Source organism: Mus musculus, chromosome 19 (assembly GCF_000001635.26).
Source record: "Mus musculus strain C57BL/6J chromosome 19, GRCm38.p6 C57BL/6J".
Classification (NCBI taxonomy): domain Eukaryota; kingdom Metazoa; phylum Chordata; class Mammalia; order Rodentia; family Muridae; genus Mus; species Mus musculus.
The window spans coordinates 10,663,553-10,681,925 of record NC_000085.6 but is presented as its reverse complement, the minus strand read 5'-3'; the positions used below and the strand labels follow the sequence as shown (position 1 = coordinate 10,681,925).

At 49.5% G+C, this 18,373-nt stretch overlaps 2 protein-coding genes across 7 annotated transcripts in view; one reads left to right on the top strand and one right to left on the bottom strand.

Annotated features, from left to right (window-relative positions):
• The first annotated feature begins 3,854 nt into the window (after nucleotides 1–3,854).
• Nucleotides 3,855–12,969, top strand: Pga5 (pepsinogen 5, group I). Its single transcript, NM_021453.4, has 9 exons — nucleotides 3,855–4,007; nucleotides 5,142–5,301; nucleotides 6,765–6,882; nucleotides 6,981–7,099; nucleotides 8,089–8,288; nucleotides 10,022–10,138; nucleotides 12,254–12,398; nucleotides 12,473–12,571; nucleotides 12,665–12,969. Exons 1-9 carry the CDS (start codon nucleotides 3,955–3,957, stop codon nucleotides 12,815–12,817), a joined length of 1,164 nt encoding a protein of 387 aa, NP_067428.2. The 5' UTR covers nucleotides 3,855–3,954; the 3' UTR covers nucleotides 12,818–12,969.
• A 2,743-nt stretch (nucleotides 12,970–15,712) lies between these two features.
• Nucleotides 15,713–18,373, bottom strand: part of Vwce (von Willebrand factor C and EGF domains) — a 31,996-nt gene continuing 29,335 nt past the window's right edge. For 3 of the 6 annotated variants that reach the window (XR_003952821.1, XM_006527348.4, XM_006527349.4), the window contains one exon: nucleotides 16,720–17,835. Coding sequence is in view for 4 of the 6 variants with exons in the window: in XM_006527348.4 (XP_006527411.1) it covers nucleotides 17,225–17,835 (611 nt within the window). In the remaining 2 variants the exon portion in view is untranslated. Of the gene's footprint in view, nucleotides 17,836–18,373 lie in introns of all 6 variants that reach the window. The other 3 variants (NR_153778.1, NM_027913.2, XM_006527347.4) reach the window with 2 other exon arrangements.

Sequence of the window (18,373 nt, the reverse complement as noted above, 5' to 3'; positions counted from 1 at the left end):
GACCACAGCATCAATACTGAGTGGCTCACAGCCACTTGTAACTTCAGCTTTGGGAGATGCAACACCCTCTTCTGGCATCTACCCATGTGTATCCATGCACACATATAAGATGGCTCAGCAAGAAAAGGCATTTCCTGCTAAATCTGACGGTCCACGGTCTGTCTCCAGGACCCACATGGTGGCGAGAGAGAGTAAGCTTCCACAAGTACTGAGACTTCCACACAACACTGCCCCACCTACATAAGTAAATAAATGTAATTTTTTATTTATTATTATTCTTTTTCCCCCTTCCCTTCTCCCTCTTATTCTGGCCCATAGATTTTTTTTTATTTGTTTCCAATTACAGATGGTTGTGAGCCACCATGTGGTTGCTGGGATTTGAACTCATGACCCCCTGAAGAGCAGTCAGTGTTCTTAACCGCTGAGCCATCTCACCAGCCCATAAATATAATTTTTTAAATGTATGTTAAGGGGCTGGATATGTGTCTTTCTCTGTCTCTCTGACTCTCTCTGACTCTCTGTCTTTCTCTGTCTCTCTGTCTCTCTCTGTCTGTCTCTGTCTCTGTCTCTCTCTCTCTCTCCCCCATCCTGTTACAGATAGTTGTGAGCCACTATGTGGTTGCTCAGAACTAAACCCAGGACCTCTAGAAAAGCAACCTATGCTGAGCTATCTCTCCACCACCATCCCCTGGCCCCCACAGCAAATGAGTGAACAAACATACTGGAAATGTTCCCCCAAGCTCTGAGCCACTCAAACAAATGATCCAAACTCAAGGAGGGCTCTCAGGAACCCTGACTTATATCCAGTTGAGAGATGCCCAAAGAATGCAGCATGCAACTGTGGGCTGATATCTAGAGCGTGGTGCTAGGGGCTGAGCCCAGCTGTGGAAACTGAGGCGGACTCCAGGTGAGACAAAGCGATGACTTAAAGTTCCTACTCGAGGAGCCCCTGTTGTTGGGGTGCAGCCTCACACAGGATCAGAGTTCTCAACTGGAAGCAGGGATATCTGGAAGGCACATAATAAATAGACACAAACTACTTTTTGGATACAAGCTGAGAGGCAATTTTTCAAGGCTTAAAGTTTCTCTCTCTTCTCTGCTCTCCTCTCTCGTTCATTCTCTCACAGTTTGAGGCTACACACACTCTGCATTCTCCTGTGCTTTCTGCTTTTCTCCTCTGTGCTTTTCTTATCTGTGAACTCTCACACTCATACACACCTCTATGTGTTCCCCTTTCGCTCTCTCACACACATCTCTCACACACACCACATGTACTCTCACTCACACAAACTCTCTCCATGCACGCCTCACATTCTCTCTTCACTCACTCTTCACATGCTCTTCTCATGCTCTCTCTCTTTTTTCTCTCTCTCTCTCTCTTTCTCTCTCTCTCTCATTCTTCACTCACTCTCCACATTCACCTCACATACTCCTCACTCGCTCTCTACTCGCTCTCTTGCCTTTCTCTTGCCCCAGTCATTTATTGATACTCCAAAAGCAGGTAGAAAAAAGACATTGTACAATCATTGCCATATCAAATTCAAAGCATAACCATGTCCCACAAAGAATCAAGAATTACAATTGTTCCCCAAAGTTTCAAGCTTCCCTACTCCCAGGCCCATAGCCAAAATAATAATAATTACAAACGTATCATTATTTAAACTTTAACTTATTATACTTCAGAGCTCCAAGGCCAGCTACTTGCATTTTCTTCTAAAGCTCTAATGATAAATGGCATAGGCAAAGCTGCCAGGCAGTGACCAGAAAGAGTCAAGTTAACCCTTAACTCAGTAGTTCCGTTAGCTTTCTGCTTCTGCACATTGCACACAATGACTCTCCTAAGAGTCCCAGTGTTTTGACTTAGTTTTACTAATATAAGATTTTACATATTCTATACTTGCTTATCCAGGAAACCACTCTCAAATGTCATATAAAACTTATTTCATAACTTTAATAATTTTTTTTCCTTTCTTGGGGTCCCAGTGTTGGCTCTATTTCATTTTCTAATAATTTCTTCAAACTTTCTTTGCAAATCAAGCATTGATCTGGAACTACCATTGTGTAGCTACTGCATTGTTTCCAAGATGAGCACACACAGCATGCACCTGGGCCCTTAGGACTGAGCTGTGCTGTGCTGTGCTGTCCCATGCCTCAATTTTTAATTGTTTAAGAATCATTACATCAGCCGGGCGTGGTGGCGCATGCCTTTAATCCCAGCCCTTGGGAAGCAGAGGCAGACAGATTTCTGAGTTCAAGGCTAGCCTGGTCTACAAAGAGGACAGCCAGGGCTATACAGAGAAACCCTGTCTTGAAAAAGAAGAAGAAGAAGAAGAAGAAGAAGAAGAAGAAGAAGAAGAAGAAGGAGGAGGAGGAGGAGGAGGAGGAGGAGGAGGAGGAGGAGGAGGAGGAGAAGGATCATTACATCAAGGAACATCTAGTTTCACAGAATTCACCAGAGTAGAAGGAGAAAGAAGTAAGAAAGTCAGATATAATAGAATAATTATGCATACCAAGGTCAACTGAAAAGCAGTCACACACAAATAAAATCTATATAGCCATTGTCTAGGGCTAATGTTAGAAGAAATGGAACAACTGTTTTTTACAAAGAGCTGCCATGGGCTACTGAGATGTCTCCATCCTAGCCTACTTCAGGCAGTCCCTTATTTCAGATAGCAGGTCCCCTGGAGGGATGTGTCTCCTGTTTCTCAGGGTCCCAGACGCCATCCTTTTCTACAAGGAGCTGCTATGGGTTTCTGAGATGTCTCCATCTCTGCCTACTGCAGGCAGTCCCTGTCATTGTATGCTGTCCCCAGCACCCTATTACAGCTCCCCTGATAGGACCCTGATTTGTCTGCCCATCCAGACGAGCAAATAAATATTCTTCTAAGCATTTTGTCAGAAAAACACCTCTGGGAGCCTTTGGCCTGGGATACATATGTTTACCTCCTTAAACTGGCACTACAGCATAAAATACAGACTAATACTCTTCTCCCCACAGGAGTCCAAGATTCTTCATGGTGTCCCTGTTGCACACTCTGGGATGAAGTGTCTTCTCATTTGCAGGGAGCAACTTAGGAGCCAGGAACAGTGTGTGAAAACCAAAGTGCATGCATCATAATACCCCAGCTGCTAACATTTAAAGAGCAGGAATTTTACATAAAAAAAAAAAAAAATCCAGGCTCTGACTTCTCTCAAAAATGTGGCCAACTTGGCATCTTGGCTTCCTTCCAGCCTGGCACTGGCAGGTCAGAGCTGACTCAAGACTGCCCCCTTGTGGTAAGATAATATGGCATCATGCCCACCATGGCCACCCAGACTACAACCCACTTTGCCTCCTCGGTCACTCTACGAAGGCAAGGACTAGCTGCCTATCTTCTTTTGGTTTTTAAAGAAAAATAAACTTTTTAAAAGTCTTCCACTTATCATGGATACATTTTACATTTACTGTTGTATTTATGTGTTTGTTTGTTTGATGTGGGTGGGTGGGTGCCTCTACCACAGAGGTGTATGGAGGTTAAACTTGGCCCTGGCTATCAAACTCAGGTTGTCAGACTCGGCCTTCTGTTCCTGCCAGCAACCCACTCTCTAATGAGGACAGGCCAGTGAGGAGCTGGTGGGATCTGACCAGCAGAGAGGCACCTGGCACTTACCTTTGTCACTTTATCCACAGTGTCTTTATCACCAAGATAGCAAGAGTCTCTCCACTCTGTGAAATCAGGTGACTTGGTGCTACCTTCTCAGCCACGAAAACTCCCTAGATTCTGAGAATTTTTAGCCCTTTCCTCTCCTGACGAGGGTAAAGATGTTATCAGGGCAAGTTTGCATTTCTTATCAGGCCCCATTAGTGGCCCTCCAGGGTCTGATTAGAGCAGGCCAGACGAACTTAATAAGCAGTTCTCCACACAGCTTCAGGCCCAGAACTTCTCCCTAGCACCTTAAGCCTGAGAAGGGATCATGAAGTGGCTCTGGGTCCTTGGGCTTGTGGCCCTCTCAGAGTGCTTGGTCAAGTAAGTACAAACCGACAGCTATCAGCGGTCTTCCTGGCCTCTTTTTCTCTCCTGTAAAACTGTCTGACCCTCTCATCCCCTGCCCATCCCATGGTGAAGGAGGAAATGAAATCCCCAGTGGCCTTCATAACCTCCAGGTGTCCATTCATCAGTGATAGCTTGCCAAGAACACTGGAAGGCCCAGAAGTCTTGGGGCTAGTGTGCAGCAGCAGAAGTCACATCATGGGCTGTGTGGGTGTCTCTTACCAAAATCCTTACGTGTACAACTTGTGCATCTGTAGGGGTATAGCTGCTACACTGTCTTTTAGGTCTCTCTCAGAATGTCTGTCTGTCTGTCCATCCGTCCATCCCTATAGATCCCTCCTCCACCTCTCTGAGAGTCTCAGTGTCCACAGACCTCTATCTCTCTTTGGGCTCAGACCTCATCATTAGCCACGTTAACTCCCTGACACTTCCCTTTTTTCTCTCCTTCCTCACTTCTGATTGAAACAAGGCAGGTCTGAAGGCTGTTTCCACCTGCGTGCAATGGAGGTGGAGACGAGATGATAAAAAAAAATGTAAGGTTATCCTCAGTTATATATCAAGTTTCTTGCCAGCCTAGGATGCATAAGAACCTGTATATATAAGGAAAGTCAACGTGTGTGTGTGTGTGTGGGTGGGTGGGTGGGGTATTTCATAGGTCTAGCTTTGATGGTAACCATCATGGTGACCAGAGCTGAGTGGCAAGGAAAGTGGGGTTGGGGTAGAATGTCTCATTTTCCATCCTTCCTTCCAGGCTACTTTGAGAAGGACAATACACTGGCAGGAGTGTTGGGACAGACAGCAAGTGTTCCCCACCCATCACCCATCACCCCCACCCTCACCCCAAGCCGTCAACCTGAAGCGGGTTATTGTCCCATCTTCTTTACAGAAAGGGAAGCTAAACAGTTCAGAACGGTCCCATGGCTTGCTCGAGAGCGAATAACAGAGCCTGGACTGGAAACCCTGCCATTGTCTTCTCATTGTGTTCGGTGGCCCTTCCCAGTAATTGTCTTCTTTGGAAAACTCACCTCGCAATTACAATGCAAGGTGTGGTTCCTCTGGTTGCCTCTTGGCTGTCTCTCACTTAATTTCCTTCTGGATGCTCGTTTAAAGAATCCCTCTGATGAAGATTAAGTCCATGCGTGAAAACCTGCGGGAAAGCCAAGTGCTGAAGGATTACCTGGAGAAGTACCCTCGAAGCCGTGCCCACGTGCTTCTTGAGCAGCGCCGGAACCCAGCCGTAACTTATGAGCCTATGAGGAACTACCTAGACGTGAGTGTGACGGGAGCTGGGCCTCTCGAGCATCCCCTTAGGGCTCTTGCCCAGCCCTGTGGCCCCTCTGAAGAATACTGAATGAGGGCTGGGGTTCCTAAAGTCAGAAAGGGTAGGGAGCAGGGACTGAGATGGCTCAGCAGTTAAGAGTAGTTCAAATCCCTAGCATTCGCATAAAATACAAGCTGGGTGTAGCCACACACACCTCTGACCTCAGCTGTGGGAGCAGAAACAGGAGAGTAGCTGGGGTTTGTAGCCGGCCAGCCCGGCTCCATGCTCAGTGAGAGATCCTATCTCAAAAGAATAAGGTGGAGCTACAGATCAGGACGTCCAGTGTCCTCCTCCGGCCTCTATTTGCACCTGCACATACACAACACACATACACCACACACACACACACACACACACACTTACATGAAAGAAAAAACATTTAATGGGTGAGGAACAGGGACCTGTGTCGCCCGTTGTTCCTTATCCACTACCCGATCTGGAGCTGCGCTGGCTGGTTGAATCAAGCAATGGCCAGTTACTACCACACAGACAGCCTGTTCTATGCCATGGAAGTCACTGAGTACCCAGACTTTTGTTCTTTTTCACAGAGGTGAATCCCTGGGCCCCAAGCAAGGGTGAGCTGTGTCTAACCCAAGGCCAGCAAATCCAATTACAAGTCATGTTAGGTGTCTCAGGTAGAGGAGTCCCTACCCGGCAGACACAGATTTCAACCAATGTACAGCTAGTGAGCTCTGAGATGGACTGGACCTGGGCCAGCCAGCAAGATGCTGTCATGTCTGATGAGCAGAGTCTAGTTTGTTTTTGTTTTTTTCCCCCGCTTTGGGTTTTTTCAAGACAGTTCTCACTATGTAACTGCAGCTGTCCTGGAATTTGCTATGTAGAGCAGGCTGGCCTCCAGCTCACAGAGATCTACCTGCCTCTACCTCCTGAATGCTTGTACCATAGGTGTGTGCCACCACACCTGACTAAGCCTAGCTTCTGACAGCCAACCCAGAGAAACAGGCAAAGAACAAGTGTCCACTGGGCATGGTAGTGCATGCTTATAATTCAAGCAATCAGAAGACTGAGGCAGGAGAATCATGAGTTTGAGGCTAGCCTGAGCTACATAGTGAGACCCATCAAAAAGAAAAGGGGGAGGAAAGGAGAGAGGAAAAGGCAGTGGGTGGGGGAGATGTAAACGCATGCCCAATGAAAAGACTGGCTGAGTGGTCTTGATAGTAACTATTATGACTTTGTAGAAAGCAAAGAGCACAGGGGCCTGGAGAGACCCACAGGGGCTACCTAGAAGAGGCACTTGGGCTGGACCCTCACATGTGAGAGGATGGAGTGTTCCTAAAAGGCTTGAGCAGAAACTTAGCAGTGTGGACAGCACTCTGGAGGCCGGCACCCCAGAAGCCAGGGGACAGACAAGGCAGTCAGTCTAGCCCTAGCCACAGCCCTCTTTCCTGCAGCTGGTCTACATTGGCATCATCAGCATTGGCACGCCCCCTCAGGAGTTCAGGGTTGTCTTGGATACTGGATCTTCAGTCCTGTGGGTACCATCCATCTATTGCTCCAGCCCAGCCTGCGGTGAGCACTCTGATCCGACCTACCCCACCCTGCCCTGCCTTTCGTTACCTCTCATATCCCAGCACACCTAAGGGTCACCCCCTGCCTGTGTCCTGCAGCTCACCACAAAGCCTTCAACCCGCTTCGGTCTTCCACTTTCCTGGTCTCAGGCCGACCTGTGAATGTTGCCTATGGCTCAGGAGAGATGTCCGGATTTCTTGCCTATGACACTGTCAGGGTAAGTCGGGAAGCAGAGGCTGCCTCGAGGCTGGCTCTGGGTGAGAACACGGCTCAAGGCTCAGCAGGGAGGAAGGCCCTCCTGCTCCAGCTGGCCTCACCCCTTGTGAGTCTTCCACAAGTGAGTCCTTGCAGCGACAGGTGCCCAAGGCTCAGATTTGTAGCTCCTTCCCCAAAGGATCCTATCAGGAGCAAAGAGAAAGAGGTGTGTAAAAATAAGCCACTTGTATATGCCACATTGTTCCAGACAATGGGACAGCCTGTGGTCTAGGCCTCTGACGGCAGCCAAGGGGCTTCGAACTCCCAAGCAGAAAAAGCTGAGCACAGATTCAGGAGAGCCATGTTACCTGAGAGGCCTTGGAGGCTTTTGAGAATTAACAAAACCCCTGAGAGTGCAACACACACACACACACACACACACACACACACACACACTTTTCCCAGTGTGAATATTTCTTGAGAATCTTGGTAGCTTAATCAGGCATGGTGGCACAGGCCTTTCTTTCATCCCAGCATTCTAGAAAGCAGAAGCAGACAGAGCTCTGTGAATTTAAAGCCAGCCTGGTCCACACAGCAAGTTCCAGGCCTGCTAAGGACACTTAGTGACCCCAGTCTTACAAACAAAACTAAGCTCAACTAAACACCGGAACTGAAACAACCTAAACACCTGGGCTCCCACCTTCCAAGGGTGCAGAAAAGACAACCATGGAAACGCCCTGAAGGAGATGCCCTGCCCTCACTCGTCTTCAAGAGGGATCCTTTGGTTACTCTCAGCATCAGTATAAACTCAAATGATGTCGGGAGTATGGACGACAGGGGAGCTGCCCACCCACTCCTCCCTGGGATTCACATCCAAGCAGCCTCCGGCAGGGCCAGGACTCAGTTATACCTTGCGGGTCAGACCATCTCCCTACCCGCTCTCCCACCCCAAGCCCAGTCATCCCACAGCCCCGGTTTCAGAGCCTTATCAGAGCCCCTCTTCCGTCACAGATTGGGGACCTCACGGTTGTGGCCCAGGCCTTTGGCCTGAGCCTGGAAGAACCTGGCATTTTCATGGAATATGCTGTCTTTGATGGTATCCTGGGGCTGGGATACCCCAACCTTGGCCTTCAGGGAATCACACCCGTCTTTGACAACCTGTGGCTACAAGGCCTCATCCCCCAGAATCTCTTTGCCTTCTACTTGAGCAGGTGAGCCTGTGCCAGATCAACCCTTTCTCTAGGCTGTCAGTTGCATTAAAAAATGTTGGCCCTCAGACCTAGTCTGCTCCCTGTGGCCTGGACACTGAATCTGCTTACATCATCTGCCTCAGTCACTGCAGCTGCACTGGAGCATTTGTTTCCGTCCTGCCTGCAGCTGCTTTTGCACAGCAACAGTGTCACTGAGCCAGTCAGTAAGGAGGAATGTCTCCCAGTGTGCACAGCCTCCAGTGCTGACAGCTAGACCCTCTAAGGAGAACTTGCTGACCCCTTTAGTCCCATCTCTTCAGTCAAAGATAAGGAAACCAAGGCTCTGAGAAAGGCTTTGCTCAAGATGGCCCAGTCTAGTGCTGAGAGAAGCGGGACTCAAGCTCAGTCCTCAGGATCCTTCCCCATGATGGGCGTCAGTCCATCGGCTCTTCAGCTATACTGAGTTGCTGAGGGGCTGAGGATCTGGAGGACAAGGGAGAAGGCAAAGCACAGGTGACAGGGTCCCGTGGATACTTGTCTCTTCCCCACCCAAAGAGGGAGTTGATCCCACATGTGAGAGTGGGATCTGTCTGTGTCTGTGTCTGTGTCTGTGTGTCTGTGTCTGTCTGTGTCTGTGTCTGTGTCTGTGTGTCTGTGTCTGTGTCTGTCTGTGTCTGTGTCTGTGTCTGTGTCTGTGTCTGTGTCTGTGTCTATCTCTGTCTGTGTCTGTCTGTGTGTGTCCGTGTCTGTGTCTGTGTCTGTGTGTCTGTGTGTGTCTGTGCCTGCCTGTGCCTGCCTGTGCCTGTCTGTGTCTGTGCCTGCCTGTGCCTGTGCCTGTGCCTCTGTCTCTCTCTGTCTCTGTTCGTGCCTGTCTGTGCCTGTCTGTGTCTGTGCCTGCCTGTGCCTGTACCTGTGCCTGTGTGTGCCTGTGTGTGCCTGTGTGTGTCTGTGTGTGTCTGTGTCTGTGTCTATGTCTGTGTGTGTGTATGACTCTAGGCTCTTCAGGAACCTGAGTCCTTGGAATCCCAGCGCTCTAGCATGACCAAGCAGCTCTAGCATTAAGCAAGTGGTTCAGTTTTTCTCTGTGCCTTGGGAATCTTGAGTCTGCTCCACAATGATCCCTTCAACTACTTCTTATTAAACACCTGCTAAACACTGAGTGCCAGTATACAGTCTGTGTGAGGATACACAAAACGGGGGGTGGGGGTGTACAGAAGACAAGAAGGCAGTAAACAAAGGAAAAGCGACCTCCGCTAGTAACTGTGTCTGTGACAGCAATATATCAGGCAGAGAGAACCAATAGGCCTGAGGTGGGGGCAGGGCTCCCTGCAATGAAGCTGGTGCAGCGTGAGCTAGAAAGCACATCCTTAGCCACCCTAGGCCTCGGTGTTCTGGAAAACGACAATCTAGACAGGTGGACTTCACACCCTTCTAGATGCAACCATAAAGCTGCTCTGGTTTCCAGAGGGGTCCAAGTACCTCACAGAATGACGTCGTGTCCAGAGTCCAGCTCTGTAGCCAATTATCCACATTTGCCTCTCATGAGCTGTGTAACTGACCTGGAGCAGATACATGGCCCTTCTTGCCTTAACTTCCCTGCCCACGAATAATGGGACTCCTAAGGAGGGTTGCTGGGCAGGGCTGTGTGGGTGTGGCTGAGTACACCAGAGCCACTAAGCAGTGCTGGCTGGGGGTCAGGCATGCTGATCTGTCTCCACTGGGCGGTAAGCCCTTCCTCCTCTTCTTCCCTTCAGCAAGGATGAAAAGGGCAGCATGCTGATGCTAGGTGGAGTGGATCCCTCCTACTACCATGGAGAGCTTCACTGGGTACCAGTGTCCAAGCCCAGCTACTGGCAATTAGCTGTGGATAGGTAAGCCACATGCCTGATTCTTGCCCCTGGATACTACCTCCAACATGTACACACACACACACACACACACACACACACACACACACACACACGGTGTAACATAGACCTATGTCCACATATGACAGCATCTACACATTCAATCACACACAAGGTTACTGACATGTTCTGACACATGGAGTCACGAGACAGTCACACAGAAACACACCTGCACATGACATGTACAGTCATGGAGACACACATACAGTGCCACGTACTGATACACACAGACACCCATTCTCTGACACCATAGACACACCCCTGGAAGCCACACCCTGTAATCCCTCAAGGTCGCCTCAGCCAGAGAAAGTCAGGCCTGGGTCTCAATGCTAACTGAAGGGCAGGGCACCTACAGACCTGGATGGGCAGGAGTCTCTGGAAAAGGCCTGTGTAGAGTGGGATGGGTGGGAAGTATGGTCTGAAAGCCTTAAAGTGAGATTTGGGCCAGGGGTTGGTTCTACCAGACTGAACAGAGGCACCAGGAGCGAGCACAGTCCTAGGCGTGCCCAGGACTTGGGGCTTCCTGTCCAATGCAGGTTAAGTCCTGGGCCCACAGTAAGATTATCACCCCACAAAAGATGGCGTAGTCGGCCATCACTGGAAAGAGAGGCCCATTGGACACGCAAACCTTATATGCCCCAGTACAGGGGAACGCCAGGGCCAAAAAGGGGGAGTGGGTGGGTAGGGGAGTGGGGGTGGGTGGGTATGGGGGACTTTTGGTATAGCATTGGAAATGTAAATGAGCTAAATACCTAATAAAAAATGGAAAAAAAAAAAGATTATCACCCCAGAGAACAGACAGAAGGTGATGCAAGCCTCTGCTGACCTGAAAGTCACCAGCACATGTCTCAGCCAGGCAGCAGGCTAAGGGTAGGAACAGAGAACCGGGTATCTGGGAGCCTAGAACACCTGGGCATAAGGAGAGCCACCAATCCATGTCTCAGTCAGGGACCAGGCTAGGGGCAGATATAGAGAACCGGGTACCTAGGAACCTGAAACACCTGAACCCAGGAGGCTAAAACCTGAGCAGACTCTGCAGAGTCACCAGACAGAAGCTTAAGCATCCTTCAGAGACACCAGCAGCCTGGCCATCTGTGTGGGCTTCCTGGGGGTTGCCTGGGCAGGAGTAGCCACACAGAGGCAGTCTACTAGAGAGATGGCTTCTTCTGCAGCAAATGGTTGCCCTTCTCCCTGCTGTGGAGTATCTGATGCCCACAGGCATCTATCCTCATTCCTACGCTGTAGAATTGGTCAGACACAAGTGTCCCTTGTTCCTTGTTCATTTCATTCCTCAGTTCACACACACACACACACACACACACACCACTTGCTGAGCATTGTTGTATGAGGTGCCTGAGGAAGGCACTTAGTGACCGTACTGTCTAGTAGTGCATACATGGATACACAACTGCTTGCTAGAAATGAGTAAAGGAACCAAGAGAGGGACTGCATTGAATCTGCGGCTGGAAAGGGTGACAGATAGACTGGAACTTGGGAGATGATGAGAAACCAGCCAGGCACAGGGTAATGGGCAGAAGGCCCTGAGGCTAGAAATAGCTCAGTGCACTCTGTTACTGAAGGGCGGTGCTGGGGGGATACAGCGCAACTGGTAGGATGCTTGCCTAGCGTGTGGGAAAGCCTGGCTCTGATCCCCAGCATCAGACAAACCAGGTGTGGCGGGGCACACCTCTAATCCCAGCACTTGACAAGCAAAGGCAGGAGAGTCAGACGTGTAAGGTCATCCTTGACGAGAAATGAGTCTGAGGCCAGCCTGGGCTATGAAAGAGCTTGTCTCAAAACAAAGGAAGAAACAAACAGAAAGGAAAGCTAAATATGGTGGTTTCACCCTGTAGTCCCAGCTACTGCGGAGGCTGGAGCAGAGGGGTCCTCTGAGCTCAGACACTGGAGATCAGCTCAGAAAACATAGTAAGAACCTTTCGTGTAAACATATAATCAGAAAGGGTAAAGTGACCATGCAGGAGGGTGGGTGTGAAGAGCTGACTGGCTGTTTAAAGTCAGGGAAGGGGAGTGTGTCACTGTATGGTAATCCTGGTGTCCACTTTGGCCCCTGCCTCTCAGCATCTCCATGAATGGGGAGGTCATTGCCTGTGATGGTGGCTGCCAAGGTATTATGGACACAGGGACCTCCTTGCTGACCGGCCCCCGAAGCTCCATCGTTAACATCCAGAATCTAATTGGTGCCAAGGCTTCTGGTGACGGCGAGGTAAAAGGTCATATGGGAGGGCCACTCTGGGTTTTCCACACAGCACTAACCTCCAGCCAACCCCTCTCTGACAGTACTTCCTCAAGTGTGACACCATCAACACCCTGCCTGATATTGTCTTCACCATCGGCAGTGTTACCTACCCAGTGCCAGCCAGTGCCTACATCCGAAAGGTGAGGAATTCGGCAGTGGGGATGCTCTTTACCAGGCTTGGGTTTCTATGGGAGAGGAAGGCTGTTGAGCTCATTGTCGCCCTTCTTTTCCAGGATCGGTCACACAATTGCAGGAGCAACTTTGAGGAGGGCATGGATGACCCATCAGACCCTGAGATGTGGGTGCTGGGGGATGTCTTCCTGAGGCTGTATTTCACCGTGTTTGATCGGGCAAATAACAGGATTGGTCTGGCTCCTGCTGCATGAGTGTTGAGCCTCCTTCAGGGAATGGCGGGGCATGCCCCTCAACACACTGAGTGCACACAGGGCATATTTCATCCAGAGAGCTGATCCCAGGCTATGGGGAGCTCTGCAAAGCCCTGTTCTGTGTAAGGAATAAAGACTGCATTCACAAAGCCACTGATACTAACGTCTGCTCTTTCTCTCTTCCTCTTCTCCCTCTCCCTCTCTGCTTCTCCCTCCCCCTCCCCTTCCCTCTCCCCCTCCCTCTCCTTCTGGGTTAATGAGATATGTTGGAATTGGATATTTGGTTTGGTTTAGTTTTTGAGTCAAGGTCTCTCACTCTGTAGCTCAGGCTAGCCTAGAACTCACTATTGTAGGTAGCCTGGGGAGATCTCAAACTTTCAGCCTGCCTCCCGTCTGGAGAGAATGTTGGGAAGCATAACTCCACCACGACGTCTCCCCGGTAAGAGAAGCCGAGTCCAGCCAGCATGAACGAAGAGAAAGACTTTAGGACTGACTCGAGGCAGGTGCAGAAGAGAACAGCCATGCGTGAAAGCCAACACGTGTGTGCCCTCCTCTCTTCCTTTGATTCCCCGCCTCTCAGCTTCTTCCTGTTGTACCTTAGGTCAATGATTTCACTCCTGCCAGCGCCAGGACTTCACATCCAAAGGGATCCGATCAGGAAAGACTTAGATGATTAAAGAAAAAAATCCTAGCATAGCAAGAGGACTCTTGGCTGGTCCACCTGGAGTGGAGTGTCCATCCTGGACCAAAAATCTTGGGCAGAGGAGAGAGATTCTGTGATTGGCTCTGCTTGGTCAGACGGTCTCGTCTGTGACCTGGAGGTAGATTGGCAGTTTCCTTTAGAACCATGGGGTTGGGATAAGGAGTAGTCACTGATAAAAGTGGTACCCAACTGAGCTTTCCAGGTTACAGAGGAAAGATGAGGGTAGCTTGAATTGCAGGGTGGTCTAGATGGCCTCACGTAAATAGGACCTGGTGGCCCATGCAGGGACAGCTAGATGGATCTGCAGGTAAATGACATGGAGGACAATGTGCCAGCAGGCAAATGGATGGAACTAGAAAACATCATTCTGAGTGAGGTAACCCAGACCTAAAAAGACATGCATGGTATGTACTCACTAATAAGTGAGTGTCAGCCATAAAGTAAAGGATGTTCTAGATGGATAAGAAGGTTTTAGCTGACTCTTCCAGTGTCTATCACCCTCCTCACTCAGAACGATGCTTAAAGTATAATTAAAAACAGTTTTGGATGTTGGGCCTAGTGGCACAGGCCAAGAATCTCAGCACCTGGAGAGGATGAGGCAGGAGGATCCATAAGCTTGAAGCCTGCCTGGGCTACATAGTGAGTCCAAGGCCTGCACGGGTAACTTAATGATAACCTGTCTCCAGCCAAGAGGTAAAAGGAGCTGGAGAGATGGCTTGGCTTACTGTTCTATCAGAGGACCAGAATCAGATCCCAGCACATAAACAACTGAATTCCACCTCCAAGGGCTTTGATACCCACTTCTGGCCTCCATTAATACACACACACACACACACACACACACACACACACACACACACACATCAAACCTTTAAAAACAAGGGTATAAGGAGGACTGGGTCTGTAGCTCAGTGGTAGAACACCTGCCTGGGATACAAGCAAAGCACCAGGTTCAGTCCCCAGTCCCTGCTCCAAATAAAGAAAAGGGTTGTTAGTTACTTGAGGGCACAGCTATTAGAACACCTGATTTGGACTGTCAACCTTTGACACAATTATGGGATGGAGAGTTGGCCCAGCAGTTAAGAGCCCTTGTTGCTCTTGCAGAGGACCTGGGTTTGGTTCCCAGCACCCACATGATAACTCACAACTAACAACCGTCTATAACTCTAATTCCTGAGGATCCAATATCCTCCTCTGATCTCTGTGGGCACCATGTATGTACATGGTGCATATACACACAGGCAAAACACTTAAATAAATCTTTTTAAAAGTCTTTTAAAGGGGGCTGGCGAGATGGCTCAGTGGGTAAGAACAGTGACTGCTCTTCCAAAGGTCCTGAGTTCAAATCCCAGCAACAACATGGTGTCTCACAACCACCCAAAATGAGATCTGACGCCCTCTTCTGGTGTGTATGAAGACAGCTACCGTGTACTTATGTATAATGATAAATAAATCTTTGGGCCGGATGGAGCAGGGACTGAGCGAGCAGAGGTCCTAAAATTCAATTTCCAACAACCACATGAAGGCTTACAACCATCTGTACAGCTACAGTGTACTCATATACATAAAATAAATAAATCTTAAAAAAAGTTTTAAAAAAATCTTTTTAAAACAAAAGAGGGTATGTTTGGTTTGAGATGGCTTTTCCCACAGGCCCAGGATGGGCAGAGAACAGAAGGAACAAGAAGAGTAAAGTCACAGTTAGAGCCCGTTTCATCACACTGCAAAAGCTGCTGCTGCTGCTGCTGCTGCTGCTGCTGCTGCATCACTCATGCATCCCATCGTCATAGGGAGAGGCCTCCCTGGGAGCTGGCCTTGGAGTCACAGAAAGGAACAGGTACTGGGAAGACTAAACAAAACCAAGGGGTTTGACACTGAAAGATACTGAAGTGGGGGGAGGAGGGGCTTCCAAGCCCCACACAGTGTGCATAAAGGCTACAAGTTCTGAAAGGACAACCCAAAAGGGCCACCTGGTCCCGTGTCCTACCTCCCTATGATGGTCCCAGAAGCCGTCTGTTCTTTGCCTCTATATATCACTTCCAGTGTCCCTCACTGTGACAGCAGGTGGTCATCACAGGAAACATGAGTTGTTATCCTGCATTCTTATGTGAAGATGGTGAATTAATCATATACGACCTTCGGAGCACAGCCTGACACACAGCCAGATGGACAGTGAGACTCAGTGGACAGCAGCGGTTCCAGAGAAGACAGTTCTCCTGGGGACTTTTATTCTACTTTTCTTAGTCATCAATGACTCCCCACCACTACTACTCCTGACTCCCGTCCCCCTGCCCCTGTGGCCAATGCTAAGATAATGGGGGAAGTTAAACATCTTTGCTTGGCTTTGGGTGTTGTTTGGGGGGAGCGGTGTTTGTTTGTTGTGGGAGGTAGTGGTGTTATTTTTGAAACAGGGTCTCTCTACAGAACCCTGGCTATCCTGGAACTCACTACATAGACCAGGCTGGCCTAGTACTCATAGAGATCAGCCTGCTTCTGCCTCCCAACCTAGGCATTAAAGGTATGTACCATTACACCCAGTCTTGTTTTCTGTTTTTCTAGATATATCATGTAGCCCAGGGTGGCCTTGACCTCCTGACCACCCAACCTCAGCATGCCCAGTTCTGCAGTGACAGGTATGAGCCACCATGCCTTAACTAACATTACTTTACAAAAGATAAAGGTCTCTAATAGGTCTACTGGAACTTCGCTGAGTTCTTTCTGAACTGAATGGCTTTACATAGAAAGTGATGGGTGCGGATCAGCTGAGTGCTGACACCTGCTGGCCACTGTGGGTGCTACACACAAACACTTGGGCAGGTACCCTACTGTCCTATAACTTCCCTGCCTTTAGACCTATTAATCCCACTGTGACAAATATATTTATTTGCTTATTTATTAGCTATAAGTTATTTGTTGATTTTCTCAGGGAATCTACATATAACAACCCCCACCCCCACCCAGCTTCTAAAAGCAGGGAATTAGAAAGGGGAAGGGCATCTACTGCTATAAAAGTGCTAAGTGTGGGCTACGCAGAAAGCAAAAGGGAGCAAGCTCTGCCCTCCCTCACCTGTCCCTGCCCCCGCCTTCACTGGCCTCTGACATCCCTACTTCACACCCTAAAGTACACTTGTTTTCTGAGCACCTGCTCCCCGCCCCACCCCATCCCCCATCCTGGACTGTGAACTTGTGAGGAGAGAGGTTTAGCAGTCCAGTGTTTAAATTAGGCATGGGGACTTAACACATGCTCTGAACACATCTTGACATGAGTATTACATGAAATCAGTGTTGAAAACAAAGCATAGTGACAGAGATAACAGACAAGTCCAAAAACACTTCTAGGATGGATGTCACATGACGTCAATGTCAAGAGTATGCGCTGATGGGATCACCCGAGGCATGGCTCTGCCCGAGTGAGGGTGGACATTGCTGACTTAGTGTGCCAGGGCCACGGGGACCAACACAGACAATGGCAGGGGCCAAACAGAAACATAGGTTCTCACAATTCTGGAGACTGAAAGTCCAAAGCCAGGGGGTGTTTGGGTTATTTCTTCTGGTGCCTCTCTCCTTGATTTATAGATGAACCATCTTACTCTAAGGTCTTCTCTGAACACCCCACCGGTTTTACCCCTGTGGTCACACACATTCCACATTCGAGGCCATGAGCCGAGAGCTCTATCTGGCATGTCCCGGGCATTGTGATCCACTCAGATAGTAGAGTTCTCCTTCTTTGGGGTGTCAATTGTGGACTGTTGGGGAACAGGGTTGGGGGTGTCCGGGAGAGCTGCAGATAGCCTTTGAGAGCTCGAGGAAGTGGTGAGGGTCTCTGAGAGGTCAGCATTGGTCATTGAAGGTGTTTCTGCCTCAGTTAAGGGGGTGGCAGACAGAAGCCACTGGAATGCTGTCTGAGTCCCAAAGGTTGAAGAAGAGCTTTCTGGAGTGACAGGTGACAAAGGAGTCCCTGGAATGGCTGGAGGTAGAGTGGACAGTCTAGGAGAGACAGGTGACCCTGCTGAGGGCTCGGGGGGCTGGGAGGCTCTGGGCTTCCCAAGAGATATGCCCTCTGGCTCCAACAGGGGTGAGGATGAGGTCTGGGCTATGGGAGGGCTTGGGGATGCAGACTGTATGTTAGACAGGTTTGTTCTTAAAAGCCTCTGCAGGAGGTGGACCATGGGTCTTGTAGGTGATGCCGATGGAGGCCCCGGGCAGGAGCTACAGTTGACAGGGACTTCAGTGTCTCCACGGGCGTTCCGTGCAGCTTTGGCAAGTTCTCCATGAGGGGATGGTTGCTGCTTTTCTTCTAGAGGAAACACAGAATCTGGACAGAGATGGGAAAACAATCACAAGGGTCCCCCCTAGTTGAAGTGAGCCATTCTGGGGATAGATGCCATACTCTATCCTCAGAGGGGACTCAGCACAACTGGTAGGGACCATTGTGAGCTGCCTCCAAAGTCCATGGATAGAAGGCTGGAAAGAGACCATGGATGGAAGAAGGCAGCTTACCAAAGCGGCCCTCCTAGGACCTTGCGCTGTGACTTTTGGGAAGCACATGGCTCAGCATGCTCCTCTTTAGGTCTTAGTTTCCCCACATAGAGGAGTGCCAGGGAGCAAAGGATACAGAAAGAGTCAACGCTGGGCCTGTTTTCCCACTTGCAAAATGGGCGTCCCAACAACTGAGAGCCAGAAGCAGGACCGCACAGGATGACTTAGCCTAAGCCCTCAGGCCAGTGGGCATCAGTGACAGGTCACCGTGGAACCACCGATAACTACAGATGGATATTACTCTACTGTGGCATTTTGCTAGTGGGAGAAATTGGTGTGTGGAGTCAGAAAACAGAGGAACACTGCATGTTCCA